This window comes from Protopterus annectens, chromosome 4.part0 (assembly GCF_019279795.1).
Source record: "Protopterus annectens isolate FY-2018-M chromosome 4.part0, PAN1.0, whole genome shotgun sequence".
Lineage (NCBI taxonomy): Eukaryota > Metazoa > Chordata > Ceratodontiformes > Protopteridae > Protopterus > Protopterus annectens.
In genome coordinates this window covers 1,352,697,278-1,352,720,013 of record NC_056733.1, presented here as the reverse complement: position 1 = coordinate 1,352,720,013, position 22,736 = coordinate 1,352,697,278, and the positions used below count along the sequence as shown (strand labels likewise).

The window sequence follows — 22,736 nt, the reverse complement described above, 5'->3', positions numbered from 1 at the left end:
AAATAGTTGCGAGGAAAAAACTACTTGAAAAATGGAAATACTGTGCTATCTTCTCTCGAAACAGTAGAGGAAACACAGTATTATACCACCACAGGAACGTTTATTGAAGCAAATAACATGAATAGACTAGTACAATGTGCCGTATGAGTTAAGCGCTTTCACCTACAATGCTTAGGCTTCTTCAGAACTCATACAAACAGTCAATACGCCATTTTAAATAACCTTTTTGGCGCAAATTTAATCTAAAGAACCTCTTGCATTTAAAGTGCTATAGTGTAAACAATTAATAATAATGTTGACAAACAACCTGAAATTAAAACTAAAACTGAACAAACCTACCAGCTAAACCTCCTCCTAATACTCGCTAAATACTTTTTGTATATGCTTTGAGTACCCAAATAAATTCGATTAATACACTATTTTTACCATGCATACTTCTTAAAACGTGTACTTCTTAAATATATTATTTTCCTTATGATGTATCCTTGTGTATAAGAATAATTCTATCCTCTGGATAAATTGTGTGCATAATATTTTTTGAATAATATTTTTTGAATATGTAGTGTGTATTAAATGAAGTTATTAGTAATAATGTTTAAAAATATTTGAAAAATATTTTTAAAAAGTTTTTAAAAAATATTTCTAAATATAACTGGGTTCTAAAAACTAGTTGAAATATTAAAGCTAATTATAATGTAAACACTGAATGTAATTAAAACTAAAAATAAAAATGCTAAATATTATATAATGTATATACAATGTATAATATATAATATATAATGTATAACGGTGAACATGTGCAAACTGGTCATAAATCCAAAGACTGTTGGGTTAACAATACTTAAATTATGTAAATATTAATTCCTATACAATGTTTGTATTAATGTTAAAAAGTAACATATCTAAAATATCTAATGCTAAAAAATGTTGAATATTAATGAATATTTATAAAAAATTAATAAATATTAATTAATTAATAATACAATATATTTGTATACATAAATATTTAAAAAAAATTTTATAAAATTTTTTGTCCAAATATATTAAATATTATATATATAAACTGTGTTTATTCTTTGAATCATATATTGTAAACAGAGAAATAGTAACTAATATAATGCAAATTTTATTTATAACAAATTTTTATCTATAACAAATTTTTTAGTGTTTATATTTGTCATTTATCTATACAACAAGGGTTTGATAGCTATGGTGTCATTTAATCCCGGTAACGTGGCTGCGTCTGTGTATAGCTGCCACCAAATTTCTTTATAACTTAATACTTCCTTTGTGTTACCCCCCATAGTGTCCGATTTAATATGATCTATAATAGCAAATTTAAATCTATGTTGGTCTCCATGCCTTTCAATGTGCCTATACAAAGCATTATTGCCATCCTTCTTTTTAATACAATAAGAGTGGTCATAAATTCTTTTTTTGAAGGCCCTTTCGGTTTTCCCAACATAGTAAGCAGTACACAAATCACATTTGGCTATATAAACAACATTCTTCGTGTTGCAATTCCCCTTCACAAATCTGATTACTGTCTTATTGCTATTCCCTAAAGTGGTTTCTGTTTGACTCATGATGAACCTACATTGGTTACAATTGCCACATTTTTTGGTGGATGCATCTAATTCACTTCCTTCACCCTTAGATTTAGTTGCTTTCCCAGTTTCTAAAATTCTTTTCAAATTGTGTGACATCCTATATACAATGAGAGGTTTTTCTCCTAATATCCGTGTTAGTTCAGGGTTTACCAAAAATATATTCCAGTGTTTAAACAAAATCTCTTTCACTGTGTTAACATATGGTGTATATGGCAAAATAAAAGCCATTTTGTATTTGTTTATGGAGTTTGTTTCAGTCTCACTGTCCACTTGAAGACCAACTCCATATATTGGATAATATTTAGTTTCCCTCTGAGATATCACATACTGTTGAACATCTTGCAACATTGAATTGTTGTATTTTCTCTCCTTAAACATTTTTGTTATATGTTCTATTTCTAAAATCATATCTTCGTACCTAGATGTCATTCTGGCCGCTCTGATGAGCTGACCTTTAAAAATGTTGCGCAACATTTTCCTGGGGTGGTTACTGTCATATTGTAAGTAATCATTAGAGAAAGTATTCTTTCTGTAAATGTTAGATTTGAAACCTTTTTCATCATTAGAAACAATAGTGTCGAGATACGGTAATCCTTCCTTACTAATATCATAGGTGAATTTCAAAAAATCACTACTATTATTAATGAATGACATGAATTCTTTTAGGTCTTCCATACTTCCTTTCCAAAGGATATAAATGTCATCCAAAAATCTCGTATAATGGGATATGTACGAGTAATAGTCACTCTTAAATAATACTTCTTCCTCCCAATGTAACATTACAAGGTTGGCATATATAGGAGCACTGGCTGAGCCCATTGCCACCCCCTTGCATTGTTTGAAATATTCTCCTTCAAATGATATAAAATTGTTTTCCAATACTAAATACATGCAATCCATAATGAGACATATTTTGTCCCATTCTAAAAGAGTGTGTTTTCTAATACTTTCACAAAACATGTGTAACCCCTGTACACTTGGTATACAGGAGTATAAATCAATTACATCTATAGTTACATATAAAAGATTATTTGTGTCTGTATTTGTGGGGAATGTTCTTAAAAAATCCCAGGAATCTTTTAACAGATGTGGTATACCTTTATATATATCTTTTAACCATACATCTACAAGTTTTCCTAAAGGAAATATTTTAGCCTTTGTGCCTGACACTATAGGTCTAAATGGAGGGTTGGTTGCATCCTTATGTATCTTAGGAATACCTACTAATGTTGCCATTTTAGGATTTGATACTTTTAGATAATTGTATAAATCATTGTTAATTCGGTTATCTATCCAAAATTCTTCCAAATAAGAGCTTATCCTCTGATAGGCAATATTAATTTCGTTCAAAGATATCATAGTATAATTGCCTGTTTCAGTGAGGATAGTATGTATTTTGGAAGTATATTCCATTTGGTCATAAATAACCATCCCCCCTCCTTTATCAGGCTTCATTATACGTATATTGTTGTTTTTCCTTAAATTGTGTAACTCGATCCTCTCTTCCTTAGATAAGTTGTCTCTATTTTTAGTATTTTTCACTGTATCAGCCAGTTATGTATATATGTTAACACAGTGAAAGAGATTTTGTTTAAACACTGGAATATATTTTTGGTAAACCCTGAACTAACACGGATATTAGGAGAGAAACCTCTCATTGTATATAGGATGTCACACAATTTGAAAAGAATTTTAGAAACTGGGAAAGCAACTAAATCTAAGGGTGAAGGAAGTGAATTAGATGCATCCACCAAAAAATGTGGCAATTGTAACCAATGAAGGTTCATCATGAGTCAAACAGAAACCACTTTAGGGAATAGCAATAAGACAGTAATCAGATTTGTGAAGGGGAATTGCAACACGAAGAATGTTGTTTATATAGCCAAATGTGATTTGTGTACTGCTTACTATGTTGGGAAAACCGAAAGGGCCTTCAAAAAAAGAATTTATGACCACTCTTATTGTATTAAAAAGAAGGATGGCAATAATGCTTTGTATAGGCACATTGAAAGGCATGGAGACCAACATAGATTTAAATTTGCTATTATAGATCATATTAAATCGGACACTATGGGGGGGTAACACAAAGGAAGTATTAAGTTATAAAGAAATTTGGTGGCAGCTATACACAGACGCAGCCACGTTATCGGGATTAAATGACACCATAGCTATCAAACCCTTGTTGTATAGATAAATGACAAATATAAACACTAAAAAATTTGTTATAGATAAAAATTTGTTATAAATAAAATTTGCATTATATTAGTTACTATTTCTCTGTTTACAATATATGATTCTAAGAATAAACACAGTTTATATATATAATATTTAATATATTTGGACAAAAAATTTTATAAAATTTTTTTTAAATATTTATGTATACAAATATATTGTATTATTAATTAATTAATATTTATTAATTTTTATAAATATTCATTAATATTCAACATTTTTTAGCATTAGATATTTTAGATATGTTACTTTTTAACATTAATACAAACATTGTATAGGAATTAATATTTACATAATTTAAGTATTGTTAACCCAACAGTCTTTGGATTTATGACCAGTTTGCACATGTTCACCATTATACATTATATATTATATATTATACATTGTATATACATTATATAATATTTAGCATTTTTATTTTTAGTTTTAATTACATTCAGTGTTTACATTATAATTAGCTTTAATATTTCAACTAGTTTTTAGAACCCAGTTATATTTAGAAATATTTTTTAAAAATTTTTTAAAAATATTTTTCAAATATTTTTAAACATTATTACTAATAACTTCATTTAATACACACTACATATTCAAAAAATATTATTCAAAAAATATTATGCACACAATTTATCCAGAGGATAGAATTATTCTTATACACAAGGATACATCATAAGGAAAATAATATATTTAAGATGTACACGTTTTAAGAAGTATGCATGGTAAAAATAGTGTATTAATCGAATTTATTTGGGTACTCAAAGCATATACAAAAAGTATTTAGCGAGTATTAGGAGGAGGTTTAGCTGGTAGGTTTGTTCAGTTTTAGTTTTAATTTCAGGTTGTTTGTCAACATTATTATTAATTATTTACACTATAGCACTTTAAATGCAAGAGGTTCTTTAGATTAAATTCGCGCCAAAAAGGTTATTTAAAATGGCGTATTGACTGTTTGTATGAGTTCTGAAGAAGCCTAAGCATTGTAGGTGAAAGCGCTTAACTCATACGGCACATTGTACTAGTCTATTCATGTTATTTGCTTCAATAAACGTTCCTGTGGTGGTATAATACTGTGTTTCCTCTATTGTTTCGAGAGAAGATAGCACAGTATTTCCATATATCACATTTCAGCCTGTCATATACTGTTACACGTATGAGTTTTGTACGATTAGTGGATTTGATTTTGGTTCTATTGGCAGACTGAATAGTGAGAGGGGTTGAGTGGGCCTCGGAAGTTTGGTAAGTGAAAATTATTAGGTTAGTCTTATTTGGGTTAAGACTGAGTTGGTGGTTAGGGAGGAAGGTTTCAATTTCTTGAAATGATTTTTCAGCTTTTTCTTGAAGTTCTTGGTGGGAAGGGGCAGCATTGATAAGAGATATGTCGTCTGCATATTGCACGACTGTAGCTAGTTGTGTTGCTGAAATTAGACTATTGCTAAATAAGATAAAGAAGAGGGGCCCAAGAATGGACCTTTTGGGTACACGTGTAGATACTGGCAGTAGAGGGGAGAGGTTGTGCTCCCATTTGGTACCCTGTTTTCGGGTAGATAGTTAGCTGTGAAACCATGCCAGTAATGATGAACTGAGGTTGAAAGTGACAAGCTTGTTTAGTAGGAGTTGGTGGAAAATGGTGTTGAAAGCTTTTGACATATCTAGTAAAATTGCTGAGACTAGTAGACCCTTATTCTTGAGGTGATGAATAGTGCTGGTGAAGGATATTAAGACTATGATGGTACTTTGTTTAGGTATGCTGGGCGTGGGATAGTAGGTTGTTTGGGGTAAGGTAATTTAGGAGTTGTTGTTGAATGCATTTTTCTAGGATTTCAGCTATGGTTGGGAGGATGGCAATAAGGCAGTATTTAGAGATATCTCTAGAGGGGCTGCCCTTGTGAAGAGGAATAATGTGGGAGATTTTCCAGAGGTGGGATACATGCTGTTCAGAGATAGAGCGATTGATAAGGCTAGAGAGAGGCTAGGCTATGGATGGGGCAGCTATTTTAAGGAATTTGTTGGGAAGTTGGTCAGCAGCAAGGCAGCAGGGTTTCAGTTTGGACAGGAGCTTTTTTATGTAAGAGGTTTGAACAGGTTTAAAGGAGAACAGGTTTGGGGTTGTAGTGGTGGGGACAAAAAGAGGTAGATTTTGGTGGATGTCGAGGAGAGAGATGATCAAGTTTCAAGAGAAACAGCAATAAAAAAACAATGGAAAGACTTAGTCAAACACAAGTTAAGCAAAACCAAGAAAGTACTCAGTCTGGCACACTGGATCCAATGAAGGCACCTGGATAAATTCACGATCCCAGACCAAATTTCCAAATATAATAAAATCTTTAATATAAACAAGGTGTCACACAGGATTAAGCGCTTTCATTCTCCAACAGGGAACTTCACCAAAATACACCATCAATTCCAACAAACACTTAAATAACACCTTTGAACATTCAATTAGTTACATCATAAAAAAATCAATCAATTGGTCCCTACCTTATTAGTACTTAAAGACACTATTGACCAGTATAACAAATATATTTAAAAAATATATATGTATAAAATAATATATACTATATAATGAAAAATGTTTTACCATTAAAGAAATAAAGTGAAATATGTATATTATGTGTATTTTAAGGTTCCAACTTGTTACACTCAATATAGCAAAATAAGTGCTACTGATTTCCCCATAAAACCTTTATTTATACTCAATACCCCAGATTTACTAACCTGCCGTGCAGGACTAGCCTAGTCCTGCATGGAAGCAGCCATTTAGGAGCAGGACAGTAGCGCGCTATGCATATTAATGAATTTGTGCTGTCTGAGCTCCTAATCTTACACGGAGTGTGTAAGAGTGCAGGGGGCGTGTCCGAGAGCAGAGCTCTCAGAATATACATGCCCCCTCAATGAACAGCAGAAAGGCCAAAAGAATGAGCGAGACCACTCATAGGTGTCCGTATACCCTAGCAACATCCCCCTACATGTACAACAGCAATAGTAAATACAAAGAAAATAAACATACCATTATTTTTTTTATGAATCTGATTAAAACTAACAGTAGGTGCGCGGGTTTGCCCATTGCTTAGCTACGGTTAATGCAGTTTAAATGGCTGAAGAGGATGACAAGGGCGATATATGAAAATGACGCAGTACAGCAATAGTGTAGTGGGCAGAGCATTCGCCTTAAGAGCAGGCATTCCATATGAGCTGGAACTCTAGTTACAAGCCCTGATAGATTTCATTTCAGACAAGAAGGGATTCAAACATCTATGTATTTATACAGTGACATATTGGCCTTTATACAATTTTGCTTTGTTGATCAATTTTTTCCTAACATTTCTTTTTCTCCTTTCTCTTGGTCTCTGTTAGTATTCATTTATCACTATACTTGAACTTGATATGCTGTATGTTGTGCCATCACTATTATGTTTCTTTGTTTCCATAGATATTATATTACTACTATGTTTAACGTTGTTGTAATATATATATATATATATATATATATATATATATATATATATATATATATATATAAAATATATCATTTCTGTGCACTACCATGTGGAGCTGTTCTCCCTGGGTCTCCGCTGAAAATGGGCTCCTGGCCCAGTCGGACACTACCCGGTTAACAAATGTAAATAATAATAAATAAAATAGTATAACCAGGAACCAAAAAGATATCAAAAAAACAATGTACCAAAAATATAAGGGATCAGATGAATGCTGGTCTGGGCTAGTATCACACAGTTTAATCAAAACGTTTGCACTTTCATTCTATATCGTAAGGAACTTTTTCAGATCTTAAAGTCATATCATCTTTCTGTGCTGTAAAAATGCATCCTGTTATTTAACTAGTCAGTCATTTGAACATTACCCTTAAAGTTACAGAACAATATTTAAATCTGTATTTCTAAAAAAATAAAGTACATGTTTTAATAAATATAAATATGAAATATAAAAAAATGTGAAAACATTAAATTTTTTTTTATCCCTACAGCCCCTCCTAACACACACCAACATACCTGTTAGGTCCCTGATGTATCTTCTTAAACTTCCCTGCCCTCATAAATCACAGATCCTTACAGTCCATTAGTAATGCCAGATGTTGGAGTTTCATTCTTATTATTGTTCTTAAAGTGCATTTTGATGCTTGATCTGTTGCTGTAGTAACTTTTTAAATGAGCCCAAGTAATAACTTAAAATTATCCTTGATTTTACACAATGCTACTGATGTCTTTTATATATACCCTGTCTCTTGTAACTCACAGACTTTTGCAGTTAGTGAATAATACAAGACATTGGAGTTTCATACTTATACTGTAAACTACACGAGCCTTCTTCAGATAGCATACAGTCTATGGCTTGTCAAGCTGCTTTCTTTGCCAAGGGTTCAAGGTTGAAAACTCCTCATTTTACTTTTAAAGACATAAAGTAATATGGTAACAATATTCCAGGTGTTAAGGGTTTGTGCAGAGGGTTAATACTCCCCTTAAGCAGCATTGCAGTGTCAGTATCAAACACCTGTTGTTGGAATAGAACCCAGAGCCTTCCAGTCTGCTGGCACAAAGGTGAGTGTGCTACCTGTTGAGTTCATCATAGATAGATGAATGACCAAGGCAATAAGTATGACCAGTTAATTGCCCCACATGTAATATGCAACATCAGCAAAACCTGCTGGAGAGACAGGTTTGTCTCCCAAAGTTTGCCCCATGTTTGGAATTGACTTCCCATACACATCAAACAGAGCACCTCGCTGACCTTCTTCAAGAGCAACCCTGATGAATGGATGGGAAACCACAAATTTGTCCCAGGGGTTCCACCTGTGTCCATCATTGACAGGGGCAACAGGTGCTGACTGAGGTTTCTTTTTGGGGATAATCTCTTGGCTAGGCTTGTAAGGGCCCCAGGGCCATTAGTCTAGTAACATCCTATGATCCACAGGTAAATGATCAGGTACATACCTGGAGAAAAATTGGATGTCTAGAGCCATACTCTGTGGAGAGATGGCTGTAAGTGTTTACTAGTGTGATAGACATGTCTCTGTACAGCTGAGAGATTCAAATATCACATCAGCCAAGGTTAATGAACATATGAGTTTGATACAATCAAATAAATGTATGTGTGTGTGTGTGTGTGTGTGTGTGTGTGTGTGTGTGTGTGTGTGTGTGTGTGTGTGTGTGTGTATATGTATATGTGCATGTATTCATATATCCACACACACACACACACACAAAATCACACACATGCACAAGTATATATGATTTTGTTTGATTTGTCAAATGTCTCTTTGGTCAAATTGTAAAACAAGTGACTGATATGCTTAATTCAGAATTTGTTGACTTTGGAATGTTACAGGATATACTTAGTGCAACATCAGTGCACAATGGGTTTTAAGGACTTTTCCCTTTTTCCCCACTATTGTGTAGTCTTGGAGATGGTGTGTGTATAGGTGTGTGTGTGTGTGTGTGTGTGTGTGTGTGTGTGTGTGTGTGTGTGTGTGTGTGTGTGTGTGTGTGTGTGTGTATGTGTGTATGCATATAAAATATCTGCAAAGAGCAAGCTCTTCCACACCTCCCAACCCCACTTATATTTACCAGCACCACAGTTGCACAAATAAAAAGAAATGAGGTAGCTCATTAAATAACATAATTACTGTCGGTGCATACTCAGAAACTGTAATAGCAATGATTTGCTGTCCCAAATAATTTCTGAAATTGTATGAATTTCTAAAATTTTATCTTCTAATAGCTAGCTCAAACAATCACAAACATCCATATATAAATCCAGTACTCATACTCTTCATATTAATAATTGTTTATGCATTCACTGATGTGCAGTTGTCATTCTTTGTATTCACTTTTGTGTGCATCTCTGCAGAACTGTCAATATTTTGAATATTTAGTGTTTTGCAGTATGCACGTACCACACACACGCACACGCACACATACACACACACACACACACACACACACACACACACACACACACACACACACACACACCTTCCAACAAATACACATATGTAAGGAGCATGTATTTGTTTCACTTGCCTGATTGTCAGTAATTAGGGAGGGAGTGTGTTGCTATAAATGATAGCAGAAAAAAATAAATACATTACTGTGGTGATCACACACACCCTCCCTAATTACTGAAACTATAAAAAAAGGAAAAAATATAAATAGATCACCTCCATCGGTGGTGTGTACTGTTACCAATACCCAGAAGTATAAGATGCCTGTTTTCCTGCTTCTTGTTGCTGTCAGAGAGATAGACTGTCCATGGTCTATCCAACAAACCATGTAACTAATCACTGTAGTCTGATCAGATAACTACCCTTTTCTTTCAGAAACAGATGACTTCTAAAAAGATAGTAGCACCTGTTTTTTTGTGATCACAAAGAAAGTGAAAGAAATATTGCCCACAGTAATATATTTCAGTTTACTGCTCTCATTTATATCCATACACTCTTGCCCCGATACCTATAGTTATTATTAAAAAAAATGAACAGATGGCTGCCATGGGCAATTTGTGTTGTTACCAGTGCCTGTATGTATGTATATTTGCATCTCAACGTAAACATAGATTAGTGCATTTTAATGTGTTTTTGTCTCAAAATTGCTGCTTGACATACAGTTGATTTTGACATATATATGTTTATATGTGGTAGATGTGCCTGCTTCCTAACTCTTTGGTTATAGTTAATTTAGGAGGGAGGTAGTATGGGGCATGTTGAGGCTATGTGCAGGGATTTTCTTGCTATATTAGAAGTGTGAGCAGCACATAAAGAAGCATGAAACATCTGTCCATTCTGCATGTTATTTTATTTGGTGTGCGTTGCACATTGGATGTAAGACAAAGCTTTATTTTTTGGGAAACATTTGCAAACTGTGACAGGTTTAGCTACTAAAGCACCTATATAGAATAAGTGATGTGTGTGCACTGAATTCATCAAAGCCACAAGTGTAATCAAGTGTTATTTTATAGTTATGGCTCATTCTGCCTTTTCTTCAAAGATGATTTGATGGTAACCAGTCAAATGAGCAGAACTGTCTGTCCTTTTTTCCTGTGAAAAAATATTCCACACCCCATTCTGGGAAGATCTTCCCCCTCCACATAACAATTGTAGTGTAATTAAACCTCAACAGTAAGTTGTAAAAAAATACTTTGAACAGTTCTGTATGTTCAGTCAGGACTAATACACTATGATAAAATAAGTTGTTGAGAGAATTAACCACAGTCATTGAAAGATTGAATAATTAATGAATAGGTTCATAGGTTCATACTAGGCTATCTGCCCGAGGGCATTTACAAGCCTAGCCCATAGTTTTGTGGCTTACGCCACCCCTTTATGTCCATTATTTTGCTGTGCCTCTGTCGAGCAGTGACACTGAGGTAATCCCTGGGGTATATCTGCGATCTCCCATCCATTGGTCAAGATTTCTCTTGAACAAGGCCAGCGAGGTGCTCTGCCTCACATATACCGGGATTTTGTTCCACAGCATAGGGAGTCTTTGGGTGATGAATCTATCCCTCCAGCACGTCCTATTAATAGCCGTGTTGAGGTTTAAGTCTCCCGCCCTTGTGGCTCTGATGGATCTAGATTTTTTGAGGTGAAGCATGTTCATCAAATCAGGGTTTGACATGGCCTTGTATGTCAGGCACAGGTCACCTCTGAGCAAACGGTGGCGACTGAATAGAGCTGGAGTTCTTTCAGTCGGGCAGCATAGGACAGATTTTTGAGACCCTTTATCCTTTTGGTGAGGAACTTTTGTGGCCTCTCCAGCTGCTGCAAGTGTCGGGTCAGATACATTCCGAATGGGGCATTGTACTCAATCATTGGTCTGATGAGTAATGAGTATAGGGAGACTATGACCTCCCTTGATCTAGATGTGAATCCCTTCATGATAAGGTGGGCAATGTAGAAGGTCTTCCTAACTACTTTAGCAACATGGGTGTCGAATGACAGGCTGCTGTCAACCTGGGTCCCCAGGTCCCTGATAACTTCTTCTGTGCTCAGTGGATTGCCACCTATATGGTAGCTAGGGGTAACCTTGTTTTTCCCGAAGGGTATGACTATGCATTTTTTGGCATTTAACTTTAGGCCATGGCTCTGGCACCAGTTATCCGTTTCTGTGAGACCCTTCTGAAGGATATCTGTGTCAGATGTGTTTTCGACTACGGCACCCAGTTTGCAGTCATCTGCAAACTTTGTCAGCCATAACCCTCCTGTGTTTGCTTGTACTGGAAAAGTAGATGCCAAACAAGAGTGGGCCAGGACTGAGCCCTGTGGGACACCACTTGTGACAGGCTTTGAGTCTGACATGGCGCCAGCAATTCTGACCCTGTGGGTTCTGTCACTCAGCCAGTTTGCAACCCATCTTGTGATGTATGGGTTAACATTTAAGCTGATGAGTTTTTCAATGATACCCGAGTGGAGTATTGTATCGAAGGCCTTCGCCAGATCGAGGTAGGCTGTATGGAGTGCCTTTCCCTCATCAATGGCCTTGGTGACTGTTTCGAAAAAGTCAACCAAGTTTAAAAGGCATGATCTGCCTTTGACAAAGCCAAACTGGGTAGGATCCAAAGTCTGCAAATTCCCTATGTCTTTATTTATGAGATCCATTATGATCCTCTCCATGGCTTTGCAGATAAGGCTTGTCAAGCTAATGGGACGGTAATTTCCAGGGTCGGTGGAGGCACCGCCTTTGTGAAGTGGGACCACAGTCGCTGTGCCCCACTCCCTGGGTACATATCCAGAGGTGAGACTACGATTAAACAGCTGTCCTAACTGTGGGTTTAATTCCTCGTTGAGTGCGTGGAGCACACAGCCGGGGACACCATCAGGTCCCATGGATGCTGTGTTTTTTGCCTTGGAGATAGCAGTTCTCACTTGGGCGTTAGAGATGTTTGGGGGGCTGCAATCGTTTGGTATAGATATCTCTCCTTTTGGGGGTGAGGGGGGGGGAGAAGTTAGCACTGAACCTGTCAGCCAGTATGTTGGCAATGTCTGTAGGATCAGTAATCTTCACATCATTTTGAACTAATTCTGAGCATATCTGGGAGTTTCCTCCCAGGTTTCTAACATAGCTAAAGAAGGCCTTATGATTGTCTTTTGAGTCTTTAGCTATTTTTCTCTCAAAATTTGCTTTGGATGATTTTATGAGAGCTCTTAGTTTTTAACTTATAGTGATCAAAGGTGTCTTACCTTTTAAGGATTTTGCTCTATCTTGTAGTAGCTTCCTCCTTTTGTTGTAGAGTTTGTTTATGGCTAAAAGTCGATGTGCAAAAAGTAATAGGGCACTTTGTATGTATTTATGGTACATTATGTAACCTGTCATTTTTGAAAAATTTCAAAAACAAAAAAAACTGCTGACATTAATTTACTTGATATACCATCACTATTGTATTTGCTTGTTCCACATGGATTTGTGTTTATGCCATGTAAATATTTAGTTTAATCACTGTTAAAGTGAATGTTGAGCCGTCAGACTGTAATTTGTCTATGCTGTAGGCCTGAAACACCGCAGAAATATTGCAGGGAAAACTGCAGTGTTCAATGGAGAGCAGCTCATCCTAGAGGAGACAGACTGGTACCTTCTGGATCTTTTCCGACTGTGGTATCGTTATGGAATCAGCTGCCTGAGGCTACAGATGTGGCTCGAAGAAATCATGGAGAAGTTTATGAGGTATTTCTGTTATCATGTTGAAAAACTTTAAGTTTATAAAATAACACTGAATTGCGTATTTTTCTTTTCTTGACTGAGTTCTAACGTCATGTTTCTTTTACTAGGACATATACATTATGTCATCAATGATAATTGCCAGGTGCAGCCTAGGGAGGTATACAGAAATTAAGTAGCATGAAACCCGTGAGGTACACTAACAAAATTAGAAAGCACAATTATTTTTTCCGAGAGCAGAATTTTTTTTTTAGCACACTTTGGCCGAACTGCTTGCTGATCATCAAGCCTTGGCCCATTTCTTCCTCATCTGCAGGGTGAGGATTAACTGGAAAGGGCAGTCATTAAAGCAATAATGAGATGATTCATGTTAGCTTACTGTGAGAGAATGGAAACTGCAGTGGGCTGATCCTGAAGGATGCTCCCCTCACTTTTGCAAGGGTTTTTTCCCTCTTGTAGCCCTGCCCAAGTACTGAATTTTGGGGGTAGTTTACCCTGTCCCCATTGGGGAAACTGTACCTACTGTACGTGTCCCCACTTCACTTCTCTCTCTCCCTACTTACCTGCTCAGAATAAAATCGAAGCATATACTCGTAGTCATCAACAGCTTGTCAATGGAAAAAAAAACAGAAATACAAAAAATGTTGTTTGTGGATACCCATGTGGTCTTTCTGCTAGGTAAGCTGCAGACTGCAGATGTTACTTAACCAGCAGCTTCCTTTTCACCCCTTATTAGAACTGCATTTTATCTGTCCCATGCATTCTTGAATTTCTTCACCATTTTTGATTTTGTTAACTTTTAAAGAGTGCTGGGCCATGATGATTCATTTTCATGTAAAAAACATGTCTTTCTATTTCCAGTGAAGTACATGCATGCTATTTCCAAAGCACGTTCACTTGTGTTTGTATATCCCCTTTTCTGAAGTACAGTATTCTTTTTGACTGTTTAAGCATCAGAAATACTGCTTATGTACAGTGGATATAAAAAGTGTACACACCCCTGTTAAAATGCCAGGTTTTTGTGATATAAAAAAATGAGACCACAATAAATCATTTCAAAACTTTTCCCACTTTTAATGTGACCTATAAACTGTACAATTCAATTGAAAAACAAACAAATCTGTTAGGGGAAAATTATAAAAAATAAATGCATAATAAGATGGTTGCATAAGTGTGCATACCCTAATACTTTTGTTGAAACACCTTTTGATTTAATTACAGTGTTCAGTCTTCTTCTATCAGTATGGCACATCTTGACTTGGCAGTATTTGCCTCTCTACCTTGCAAAAGCACTCGCACTCCAAATTCGAGGGCATCTCTTGTGCACAGCCCTCTTCAGATCACCCCATAGATTTTCTATTGGATTTAGGTCTGGGATCTGGCTGGGCCATTCCAAAACTTTGATTTTCTTCTGGTGAAGCCATTTTTTTGTTGATTTGGATGAATGCTTGTGGTCAATGTTGTGTTGAAAGGTGAAATTCCTCTTCATCTTCAGCTTTCTAGCAGATGCCTGAAGATTTTGGGCCAAAAGTGACTGGTATTTGGAACTGTTCATAATTCCCTCCACCTTAATTAAAGCCCTGGTTTCAGCTGAGGAAAAGCAACCACAAAGCATGATACTGCCACCACCATGCTTCACCATGGGGGTGGTGTTCTTTTGTTGTTGCGAAGTGCTGTTTTTGCACCAAACTTGGTCAAAAAGTTCAGCCTTGCTCTCATCAGACCATAACAAATTTTCCTACATACTTTTGGGAGACTTTATGTATTATTCTGCAATTTTTAGCTGGGCCTCGATGTTTTTCTGTGTAAGAAAAGGCTTCCATCTTGCAACCCTACCCCATAGTCCAGACATATGGAGAATACGGGAGATTGTTGTCACATGTAGTACACAACCAGTACTTGCCAGAAGCTCCTTCAGTGTTGCGTAGGTCTCTTGGCAGACTCCCTGATTAGTTTTCATCTTGCCTTTTCATCAATTTTGGAGGTGCGTCCAGTTCTTTGCAGCGTCACTGTTGTCCCATATTTTCTCCACATTTTGATGACTGTCTTCACTGTATTCCATGGTATAACCAATGCTGTGGAAAATTTTTGTACCCTTCTCCTGACTGATACCTTTCAACAATGAGATCTCTTTGCTTTGTAAGCTGTCTGTGAACCATGACTTTTGCTGTAGCAGGCAACTGAGTAAATGTCAGGAAAATCCTACTAGGACAGCTGAACTTTATATGGGGTTAATCAGAGTCTCTTTAATTAATGGCAGGTGTGTACCCAAGAAGACTGAATGCTGTAATTAAATCAAAAGGTGCTTCAACAAAGTATTAGTTTAAGGGTGTGCACACACAACAAAGTATTAGTTTAAGGGTGTGCACGCTTATGCAACCGGTACATTGTACATTTTTTATATTTTTCCCCTAACAGATTTGTTTATTTTTCAATTGAATTGTACAGGTTATAGGTCATATTAAAGGTGGGAAATATTTTGAAATGATTTATTGTGGTCTCATTTTTTTAATGTCACAAAAACCTGGCATTTTAACAGGGGTGTGTACACTTTTTATATCCACTGTAGTATATCCACCACTGTCCTAATTCCTCTAGGAACTCTACAGGTCTATATTATGGCGTCAAAATGCCGTAACATCAAACACCTCAACACCAACAAGTATTCAGCTAAATTCACTTCCGCGATTCGCTGAATACTTGTCAGGCAAAGATGTAGTTGGCCAATGTTGTCCTTTTTCTCCACTGTAGTGCGATCTCAGAGTTGTATATTCAGTTAGGGGGGGGTGGGGGGCACAGCCCCCCACATGAGTGGGTTTGGTTTAGTTAGAATTAGTTCCTTTGCATTGCAGGGTAAGTATTTATTTGCCCGACAAGTATTCAGCGAATTGCAGAAATGAATTTCGCTGAATACTTGTCGGCGTTCAGGTGTTCGATGTTAGTGTTGCAACATCTTAATATAGACCCAAAGTGTACATAGTAAACCTTTAGTTCTCTTTTGTGCATTTGTGCATCTGTTTGTGAGGGATTTAAACATTTTCTTGTGCAGAACCTGCACTATTTTTATGTTTCTCTCTCTTGATTGGTCTTCATCGTTTCTCTGTTGTCATGGTGATTGACGCTAAAGGACCTCATGCATTTTTCACGCATCTCTATAGAGATGTAACAGTCGATCTATTGTGATTAATCAGAAATTCTGTTCATTGATGCTGCAGATGCTTGATCCTTTGTTTGGAGTTGGGGGTGTGAATCCCTTTCTTACACTTTGGACTTCTGGATGATTCCTAGAAAAATATTGTTCATTTCTGATGAGTTGGATTGGTAGTATATAACATTTTGTTTTCTACTGTTTATGCGTCCTTCTGTGTATAAGTGTATCTTATCAGCCCTGTTTAGTATTAGTTTATCTGGTAAGATGACAACTGTTCTCTGTAAACAGCAGGACTAAGACTAGCAGGTGTTAGGACCACTCAACAGGTAATACTTTCCAAGGCTGCGAGGCTGCTTCTTCTGAGCCCTCAATGAATCATGGTGTTCAGTCTTACCAGATCCTCCTTACAGCAGCTGCATTCTGTACAAGGGGGATGACCTCAGGCTGCCTTAGTGATTTTTGAAGAAAAAAAATTCTTGCCTGGGCTATGTGTATACTTTTAATTTTCCTAAAGTTTTACTGTAGTTTTGTTGACTTTCTTCCACTATTTGGGAATATTCTTTCCACAATCCATTTCCTTTCTTGTTTAGGCCTAGGAAAATGTGATGACCCCTCTCTGGGCCAATAATCAAGGAGCCTGAATCTCAACACTGACACCAGAGAGGGATGTGCACTTGGAATACAAATGGATATAATCAATATTTTCAGATGCAGACCTCCCTGCATCAAGTACAGTTTTTCAAGAGCACACAGGGAACACACTCAGCCCAAGGTCTGGATTTATCTATATGTATCTCCCTCCAGATCCCCAGTAAGACTCCCCACTAGTACAGCTGTAGGTTTAGGTTGTCAGCTGAGTGTCCAAGCCAAGTCCTCCAGCACCCTCTCTGTGAACCCAATGCTTTGTGTCCCCTGCCCCAAGCAGATGGCACACATACTGATTTAAGATTTAATTTTCTCTCACACACACACACCTGGGCAAGGCTGGCACAGACTACCCGCTCTACCAACTTTGCCCAGACTCTAAGGTAGATTCACTGCCACCAGTCAGTTACTATAAGGCTCTTAAAAGGGTATCCAATTATGCTGAGTAAAGTTAATATTAATACAAATGATAGCAGTTGACCAAGACAGCTAGGCCTTCTGGAGTGGCCAACACAGTGTCACAAAATAAATATAAGTATTCTCAAAGGTTAGATACTTTCTACAAGGACCAGCCACAGTAAAGGTTTTAAATATATTTAATAATAAATAATAACAGAGCATGAAAATGCTGAATATATATTCACAATAAACCACAGAGTTGAGATCACAGGAAATACTGAAAATAATATTGTTTTTCTTTATTTGTCTGAGTTTGTCCATCAATCTCTAAACTAAGCTTCACTGTATTCCTGACTATCTAAAGAAATTACTGTTCCCTAATAACTTACTTGGGCAAGGCAAGATTAAATATTTGAGCAGTCTTTCTAGTCAGGTCCCCAAAGAGAATACTCAATACTCTTTAGAGTTCTCTTTTTGATATCTAAAATATAATTTCTAAAAGGGCTACCAGAATGACCTCATCTGGTCACCTGACTCTTAAGTTCTCGTAGTGTTCCCCTTTGAAGCTGAGATGCAATTTAGCGTAGATGGCTACAGTACACATCTAAATGTTTATGGCAGTGCATGGGGCTTTCCTCTCTTTTTAATGATCTAATGAACAAAGGCTTTTTTCCAGACCTAGAGTCTCCGATCGTATTTAGCACTGTGGGTACTCTTTTAATGGTTTAACAGCTCATTTACATTTCCCTTATTTTTCTTAAGGTAAGCTAGCTGGTACATTTAATTCACTTGCAATAATACATGTACATTTCATTTCATTCCAGCAGGGTGCACTTTTGATGCATTTTTAACTCAAGCAAAGCTCACAAACACATTTTCAGCACAAGCATCTGTACAAATCAGTTTGATATACAAATGACATACAGTTCTAATAAATTTGTAACACAAGCATCTTGTATAAATCAGTTTGATATTCAAAGGACATAACATTCTTTACAAAACTCCAGCTGTCTGTGCTGGTGCTTGCCCATATCATCACATCCCTCCCCTCAAAAACTCAAGGTAGTTTTTCAAGTGGCCCTTGAGAAACATGGCTTGAGAGAAGTAAGCCTATCTGGGAATATGCTACCCCATTCCCAGTCTTGACAGACCACCTGCATTGTCATTGCTTACCACACTATGGTGTTGTACTGTGATGTCATAGGCCTGCAATCCTAAGCTCCACCTTAATAACTTGGCATTTTGCTGGCTGCCTCTGTGTAGCTGTGTTAAGGAATTGTGGTCTGTAACTACAGTGAATTTCCTTCCATACAGGTAAGGCAAACATTTCTACAGTTGTATAGAATTCCTCCCTGGGTTGGAGTCTACGGCTGACATATACCACTGGGTGCTGTTCTCCCTCTGAGGAAATCTGGCTAAGTATAGCCCCCACTTCATGATTTGAAGCATCTACCTGCATGACAAATTATTTGCTGTAATCTGGACTGGCTAATGCAGGAAGTCCTCCCAAAGCTCATTTAAGCTTCTGGAATGCCTGCTCACATGCTGGGGTCCACACTACCTTATCTGGCTTGTTTTTCCTTGAGGGGAGCAACTATGGTGCTGTAATTGGGGTCAAACTTTCTGTAGTACCTTGATGTCCGCAAGAATGCCCTCACCTGCTCTTTGGTAACAGGGGAAGACCATGCCTGAATGGCTTCCACTTTGGCAGGTTCTGGTCTGATCTTAACAATTCTCACTCTGTGTCCTAGGTAGGAGACCTCTGCCATGCCCACCTGACAGTTACTGGGCTTAATAGTCAAGCCTGCCTTCTGCAGTCTGCCCAGCACCTCTCTGACATGCTGAAGTTACTGTTACCAGAAGTAGCTGTAGATGGCAATATCATCCAGGTAAGCAAGGGCATAATTCCCTGCTCCTGCTAGTATATGATCTGCCAGCTTCTGGAAAGTCGCTGGGGCATTTTTCATCCAAAAGAGCATCTTTGTGAACTCATGCAAGCCGAAAGGAGTCACAAAGACTGACCTATCTCTAGCGTTTGGAGTCAAGGGCTCCTGCCAGAAGCCCTTGGTCAGATCAAAAGTTGTTGGAATTAGAAAGTAAAATGATTTTCAATTACAGCACACTTCATGCTAAAGGTCTGAATCTTGACGTTGTTTTAGGTTAGTTATAGTTGGGTCGTATATCATACATGTTGGGAATTTTTGCCCACATTTTTTTTAATAATGTATATGGTTATTTGTAATGCACATTGTTAGATGTAGTTTTAATAAAGTGAGTAGGTATTATTACATATTGTATGTTATATTTAAATATTTAAGTATTAATTTATAGTACTGTTCACTTTAAGGAAGTTAATTGAAATGTAATTGGGGGTTACTGTGGGTATAAATTGTTGATTTGCTCTTGTGTATGTATCCTTGAAGGCAAATAGCTGAGGTACCGGATGATATTGTGGTTTAAACAGTAAACGTTTTTGTTTTCCACTGCTAGTCCAGTGTCCATTGTGTGTATTTTTTAGTTTGTTTGTTTGTAGTATTTGATTATGTCTCTTGATCAGACTGATGCAATTCCATTGAGCAAAATCAACTTTTTTTGGCGAATACCTTAAGGAGCTGGAAGGTAAACTTGTTAACATGGATCTTTGGATGTCTGCCGAGGAAACTAATTTTAACGTTCAGTTTGAACATCTTGAAAGATTTATGGTGAAGGAACACAATCTTTTTTTAGTTGTTGGAGCAATATTTGACTTTGGGTATTACACCAAGAGGTTTAAGGGTGGACAAGCTTTCTGCCTGGGATTTCGCTGATGCTGAATATGACCTGCTGGAGGAGTGGAAACAGGTGTCGTTAAATTGTACAATAGGTTAGCTGTGGGTACGTATTAAGAGAAATGTAAAAGCTATCAAGAAGTTGCAACATGAAATTATCGAGTTGCGATGTTAGCTAGCTAATGAATCTCCGAAGTCAACCTTTTCTGTTAAAATGGGAGAAATTAAGGTTAAAATTGAAAAAGTTGATACTGGCACTATCCAACGGAAAAAGGGAAACCTTACTGGAGATTTGGATGATTTTCGTAGTGATTTGATTTATGCATGGCAAAGTAAACCACATTGTGGTAGGTCTAGAACTGCTTTCAGGAAGCTGTTAGAGACTGCGTCTTTCAGTAGAGATTCTTCGCTGTCATCAGTGGAATCCTCATTTAAAAAGAGTGTTTCCTTTAAGAATAAAGGGGAGGATGAGTCGGAACATTTTCAGCAATCCGATACTTGAGAAAAGAAAAGTTTTTTTTCAAGGAAACAGTGGAAAAGGGAGAAAGATCTGCAGGAAGACGTAATTGAACACTTGTCTCTTCTAGGTGACTTTCTTTTTCTGAGGCTATATCTTGTAATTTTTGGAAGTTGGTAATATTGTTACATGTGATGAGGCTATTTTCTCCTTTTGCCAGGATTTGAACCATTTCTTTGGGACTATAAATAGTTATAACAGATGTTAGCAAGTGGTTAATTTATCTGACTTAGTATTGTCTGAGTCAATGAGAAGTGTTGTATATAAAGGACCTAAATTTGTTCCTATGAAAATTCCTACTTTGGCAGAAATTTTATTAGATGTTAAAACATTTTGCAGAAAATTACATTTGAAAGTGTATTTTGATAAAAGAAGGGATGGACTTGGTATAGTTAGATTGCGTGATCTCATTGATGAAGATGATTCTTTGTTAAATGTTTCCATTTATGAAACTGAATATATATTTGATGAGTTGGAAAGTGACAATGATGATTTGTGCCTGTTCAAACAAGTGTTAAGTAAGAAAGCTGAATTTGAGTATTTTAAATTTGTGAAGTCTAAACAAAAATACAACCTTACAAAGGATGAATGGGATGCTTTGAAAACATTAAGATGTTCCTTGGGGTTGTATGTGTTTAGTCAGGCTAACAAAGGAGGCAACTGGGTAGTTATGTCTAGGGCCCAATATTGTAAGATGGTAGATGATTTATTGTTAGTGGAAAATGATTATACAAAATTGGCTAGAAATCCAGTGGAAAAGTTTAACGGAGAGCTTTTACAGTTATTAGAGAGAGGTGAATGACTTGTTTTTAACTAAAGACAATATTAAGAAATTGCACATATCTAAGCCATGTGATCCTTATTTTTATGCTATTCCTAAATTGCACAAAAATGTAAACAATCCCGCAGGAAGGCCTATAGTGTCTGGGGTAGGCTCTTATTTAGAAAATGTTGGAATATTATTGGATTCTCTGTTGAAACACTCAACAGCTATATCAAGAATTGAGTAATTTAAAGTGGGAGGACTGTTATTTGGTTTCTATTGACATTACTAAATTGTACACTAACATATTAATGAGATGGGGTGTAGAAACTATTTGGGACTGTTTTTGTTAGGTTGTTAGAATTTTGTCTAACACATAATTATTTTAAATACAACAATGGAGTCTTCTTACAGAAGAGAAGGGATGGCAATGCGTGCTTCGTATGCTGCAACTTATGCTATCTTGAACATGCGGCATTTTGAGAAGAAATTTGTTTATAATATGGGAATTTTTAGTAAAAATGCTATGTATAAGTGATATATTGATTTATTATTTGTTTGTAGGGGGCACCCTTCAGTGTTCCAGTCTTATATTAAGGATTTGAATGGTAATGAACATGGTTTGAAGTTTTCAGTGGTTTGGAACAGAACTTCCATTCAGTTTGTGGATGTTGAATTTTATGTGGACCATCAGTTTAAGGTACAGTATAGGCCTTTTAGAAAAGTTACAGACGTGAGCAATTATTTACATGCTGATAGTATGCATCCCCCACCTTTTGAGATCATTCCTTATGGAGAATTTAAATTAATTTTTCAGAATACATCTGAAAGTAGGTTTAGAAATCAATATCTTATGGAATTTAAGAGTAGGTTGGAGAAGAGAGGGTATGTTAAGGAAGTATTGGATAGTGCCTTGCAAAGAGTTATGGGAAATGAGAAAGGTCCAGTTAGAAACAGTTTGTTTAAGGGTGTGACTAGACGGAGTAGGA

The 22,736-nt window shown here is 36.5% G+C and overlaps 1 protein-coding gene across 1 annotated transcript in view; it reads left to right on the top strand.

The window, feature by feature from the left end:
• The window catches only part of LOC122799860 (prenylcysteine oxidase-like), a 189,973-nt gene that overhangs the window by 132,826 nt on the left and 34,411 nt on the right, over window positions 1-22,736 (top strand). Inside the window, exon 3 of the mRNA XM_044069213.1 lies at window positions 13,336-13,510. Coding sequence (XP_043925148.1) covers window positions 13,336-13,510 — 175 coding nt within the window. The remainder of the gene's footprint in view (window positions 1-13,335; window positions 13,511-22,736) is intronic.